The sequence below is a fragment of the Gavialis gangeticus genome, unplaced genomic scaffold (assembly GCF_001723915.1).
Source record: "Gavialis gangeticus isolate Ggan-Ray unplaced genomic scaffold, GavGan_comp1, whole genome shotgun sequence".
NCBI lineage: Eukaryota > Metazoa > Chordata > Crocodylia > Gavialidae > Gavialis > Gavialis gangeticus.
Window position 1 is genome coordinate 181,884,372 of NW_017728992.1, and position 5,344 is coordinate 181,889,715.

The following is a 5,344-nucleotide window of genomic DNA, read 5'->3' on the forward strand; positions in this document are numbered from 1 at the left end:
CCCCCCCCCCCCACATTCCCTGGACAATCCACGGTTCTGTCCCACACCCTCTCCTGGCCTGGCCCAACCCCTGCCCCAGCCTCACTCCCACTCCCTCTCTCACCCCAGAGCCCTCAATCTGCCCCTCCTGAAACCCTTCCCTTCCCCCTTCCCTTCCACCACAACAGACTTACCAGCTGGACACTGCTTTTTAAGCTGCCGGGCTGCAATCAGAAATTAGATTGATATTGGCCAATATACCTCCTTAAAAATCAGTTGTTTGTATCAGCCCCAGAAATCTCTATCGGTGCATCCCTATTGATTACCATAACCTTGCTGAGGATAGATGATTAAGTGAAATGTTGGGGAATTGAATATAAGTAGCTAAATGTTCCTAGTGGAATGGGAGTTTGATTTATCTACTACTCATTTAATAAGTGTTTTAGGGCATCGTGTTATTTGAGATAAGACAGATAAGATGATTCTTTAGTGTTATGTGACTTTACTTGTGAGTAACTTGAATTTTAGTGACTGCTTTCAAATAAAATATACTTGAGCAGCCTTAACATGTAAGTTAAAGTTTTTATATGGTAAAAGTATACAGTTACATATCAGACCATTCAGATGGCCATAGAATAGCTCTATTTTTTAAATAGTTTAACAATGTCTCTTCTAATCTTGAGCTACGGACTGAACAAATTACTAGTGAGTAGTTTTGGCATATTGTATTGTGTGCATGTGTGTGTGTGTATGTATTTGGTGCTGTCATTCTATCTTTTCTGTTACTCTGTAAAGTTTTCATCGAGTTAGTTAAACAGAGCAGCAAGAAATGTGCCTCTCTAGATATTGCTCTTTTTTTTTTTAGGCCGTCATAAATGGAAACCAGGACACACATGTTATTGAGGGTTTGTTACCCAATACAGAGTATGAAGTTTCTTTGCTGGCAGTTTTCAGTGATGAAAGTGAAAGTGATGTTGTTGCTGTTCTTGGAACGACACGTAAGGCAAACTAATAATTGTGCTTTTGTATAGACATGTATGTTCTAAGTGTAATGTATAAAGCTTTTGTTTTAAATATAGTTTATTTACTGACTAGTGTTTAATACTGAAAAATACAGTGACTGATCATGCAGGTTAAGTCTGTTTTGGGGCTTTTGTTAATGGGTATTTTGTGGTAGGTGGCATCCAGTCAAGAATGATGATTGGCTCCCTTTCCAGCTTGGTACTATTAGCAAATTCAGGCTACACCTTTTGGGCTCAGAGTAGTGATTCTCAACCAGCCTTTGGATCCTGGGATGCTGCCAGATCCTTTGAAGGATGCTGGCAGGTGTGAGAAAATAAGCAGATAAGCACAACCTCAGGCTTGTCCTTGGCTGGCTGATCTTCTACCCCCACTTTCCAGCCACTCTGAAAGGAGGTAAGCACTATAATATCTAAATAAGCTTTTGAGATTGAGTGCCAGTCAATTCACAAGAGTTATGGAGGGGTGCCTCAAGTCCAGTGAAGGGTGCCTTGAGTCCCAAAAAGGATGAGAACCCCTGGCTCAGAAGCTTTATACTCTTTGGTCCTACGTGTCAGTTTTTGGTTTTGGGACAGAGTATTGTATCAGAATCTGTATTCAATTTATCTTGGGAATAAATATTTTAATTTACTGGTACTTTCCAGACATTCCGTTGGAAAGAATTGGCATCTAATCCAGAGAATCATCATTTAGACGTATTGAAATTTGCACTGTTTTACAGCACCTGTAGGATTTGCCCCAGAAAGTTCATATCAGGGCCCAACAACTGGCAACCAAAGGGGAAAAAAGTATGCAGAAATGAGCATGTCAACTTATAATGGGCATTTTGGCCAACCCTTTCATACCTAGTGCTTGGAGACTCTGACTTGGTTAAGCATGTAAGCATGTACTTAAGTGCTTTGCTGAGTATAGATGGAATGCTGAAGCAGACCAGGCGATCCCACTGAATCCATAGTTAGGTGTTTTCTATACCTGAGTTCCACAAAACTCCCTTTGGAAATGTGATCCTGATCCTGACAGCTGTCCTCTCTCTGTGTATGTGCAGACGTTACACTTAGATCAACTTAACTAGGGTTAGGTCAGTCCCAGTGCTGATCTCTACAGATATTTGGGGAGGCTAGATCAGGCAAAGGATGGCCTGATCTAATTTAGTACACCAATATAACAAATATGTGTACATGTTTGGAAAGTCCATCTGCTCACCCCAGCTCTGGGTCTGCACTTTTCCTAATCCCCCACCCCAACCAAATTGTTTTTAGACCCCCAACAACCCCCCCTGCAGACCTGCCAGCCACTGCAGCTGATCCTACCAACCCACCCCTCCTGCACATCCACTTGCCCTTCTGATCCTGCCCATCCATCCCCCAACCTCGATTTACTTAGATCGCATTCCCAGAGTGGCTCCTACCACTGGCAAACATCTTCACTAGCAGGGCCTAATCTATAGGTGTATGGCTTAAAGTAAGCCGCATGACTGTAGATTGGGTCCCAAATATTTCTGGACATTCCCTCTGTCTTTCTCTGCTTTCATTCATCTCTCCATCCTTTAACCAGTGCTTTTATAACTTACCTGTTTCTAAACTGGGTTTACTCTGAAACTGTTAAAAAGCATCTACTTCCCAGGTAATTTTCAGACTAATTTTAATCCTGTTTTTTAGAGTTCATCTTTAATAGTCATTGCTCCTTTTTTTCTCCAGAAGACACGTTTAGACATGAAAAATAAAGTATCTTTGGCCTACGGTGCTTTGTTTATAGGAAAACAATCTACTTTGAACTAAATGGGAGGGTTTTTTTTGTGTTTTATGCTAAATAAAAACCTTATGAAAATAATGGAAAAGGCACACGTGCAACAATTTATTTCTGGGAAATAAAACAGATTTATTAGATAGTGAAGCTATTTGATTTTTTTAACTTACTGTATTAAAATGATATCACTATGAATTACAGTTGAAAGTTTGCTTAGGATATGGTTGGTATGATATGCACTATTGTGGGTGCAACTACATGTGCAAGTAATGCACCTGAATAAACTTTAATAAACAGCTGTCACCGTTTACACATGCATTGCAGCAGAGTAAATAACTCCACTGTAGGGTAGTACTTGTATCAGGCAGTACTAACCTATAGTGGACTTAATTAGTTTACTCTGGCCTAATAGTGCTGCACATGTAGATGGTGACATTTTACTTACTGTGAAGGTAATTAGTCAACTCCACATTAAAGCATGCATGTAGATGTCTCCAGTGTGTGTCTTGTTTCTTCTGTGAAAAAGAAATAATTTTTTTTTTTAAAATGAAGCCCATTATATAACACTCTTTTAAATGCTAATGAACAAATTATAATTTCTTTTCTTGGGTATTGACTTGGTTCAGTAAGTGAAATTTACTTTCTGTTCTAAATTTTAAGAATTATTTGATTGTAACAAAGCGATAATAATAATATAGTATCTATAACTATCATATATTAACGTAACTGACAGGCATTAACAATTTCCTTTTCAAAATGAAATGTTAATGACTAGAGCATTATTTTTCAGTTGCAATTGCTACTACAGTGCCTACTCCCATTACCACTGCCAGTACTACAGCATCCAAGCTCACAACAGCAGGTAAATAAAATGAAATATCAGTTTACTTAAAAATGACACTGAAATCAAGCATTTCAGGCCATACTTAAGAATGCAGACTAACAGATTTAATTGTTCTTGTCTATCAGTTTTTTTCTTAAAGTCCTGCCCTTTAGTGTGCTTTGAATTATTCTAAAGCCCTTAGAACCAAGGTAATATAAATAATTCAGTCAGGGATATTTTATAGAGTGTTTATGGCAACTTTTTATTCCTGTGTTACCATTATAAAGTCCAGTTGTGCTCCTAATGAAATTTACAACAACCACATGATTCAATAAAAATGAGATGGGGCCTTTTAGATTAGTAATAATTTATATAACCTCTTAATAGTAAGTCATTTCAAAAAGAGAATTTTAAAACAGGACTGATGGAATATTCCTTTTAGTGTTTCGAAGTGGAATCAGAAACCTTGTTATAGATGATGAAACTACCTCCAGCCTGAGGGTGAATTGGGATATTTCTGACTACAATGTTCGTCAATTCCGAGTGACTTACCTTGCTGCCAATAGTGATCGAGCAGAGGAAGTGGTAAGAATGGCCTGCATGACCTTCCCATATGACTCTTTGGACTCTCTAGAAGCTTGAATAGTTTCAAAGGTCCTGATTCTGACCCTGCATCTGACCTACAGGAGGCATTATCAAGGGCATAACTGGGCAGTCCTGTGCCTTGGTAAATAGTAATTCAAAGAGTGTGTCTGTGCTGCTTCCCTGTTACTCCTCAGGGCACCTCTACTGAGCATACTCCACATGCAACAAACCACTAATGAGGCTTCAAACTGGTGTTAAGGGTGATCCCCACCACTCAAGCAAAGTATGAAGCCTTACACTACCCCTACCCAGCCCCTGAGTGTCAGGATCAGGCCCTGTGCTGCCTGTAGAGCTTCCCACAGATCTCGAGAGAGCTTTGTGGCCTGAATGATATGACATAATGGGCCAGATCTGATCTGTGGGCCAGGGGCTGAGTGCCCCTGCTGTATACTAAATGTTAAAAAATTAGGGATGCATAGATAGATTTTTGGGGTTGATACCAATGACACATTATAAACAAGCCATATTGGCCAATACAGATCCAATTGCCGATATGGATCAGCAGGGGCAAGTGTTGCACAGCCAGGGCAGGGCATGGGACAGAGCTGTGAGCAACTCATCCACAGGCTGCTCCTGCTGCTGTTTGCATCCCCAGTGGAGGCATGGGGGACTTTTGCCCCTCAGATCTGTGCGTGGGGTGACAGTGGGCTGCTACTGTGGGCTGGGGCCGGGGGTGGTGGTGGGCTCTTTCCAGCTTGAGGGCTTGCTCAGGGCTGTGCTCAGGGTGGCAGTGCTGGGAGGAGAGGGTCATGGGGGGGCCTACAGTGAATTTTGGGGTGGCTGTAGCCCATCCTGTAGCCCTCCCTCCCTACACTGCCACCGCTGCCTAGAACATAGCCCCAGCCTAGCCCCCACCACCAGGAAAAACCTGGAGCAGCCCCCTGCCCCAGCCTGCCTTCAGCCTGTGCACAAATCTAGGGGGCACATGCCCCTCATGCCTCCCCTGGGGGTGCACATAGCTACCTCTCTCCCCTCTCTGTACCCCCCCATGCACCATTCATGGCTCTGTCCCACACCCCACCCCATCCTGGCTGTGCAGTGCCTTCCCCTGCCTCCCCTCCCTCTCTGTGGGGGCCTTGATCTGCCGGCCATGCCCCTTCCCTCCCCCACACCCCTTCCCCCCTCCCCCCC

At 42.5% G+C, this 5,344-nt stretch overlaps 1 protein-coding gene across 3 annotated transcripts in view; it reads left to right on the top strand.

The window, feature by feature from the left end:
• Positions 1-5,344, top strand: part of COL14A1 (collagen type XIV alpha 1 chain) — a 266,741-nt gene that overhangs the window by 116,355 nt on the left and 145,042 nt on the right. For all 3 annotated transcript variants that reach the window (XM_019528109.1, XM_019528108.1, XM_019528110.1), the window contains 3 exons: positions 845-977; positions 3,536-3,607; positions 4,011-4,153. In XM_019528109.1, the coding sequence (XP_019383654.1) occupies positions 845-977; positions 3,536-3,607; positions 4,011-4,153 (348 nt within the window). The remainder of the gene's footprint in view (positions 1-844; positions 978-3,535; positions 3,608-4,010; positions 4,154-5,344) is intronic.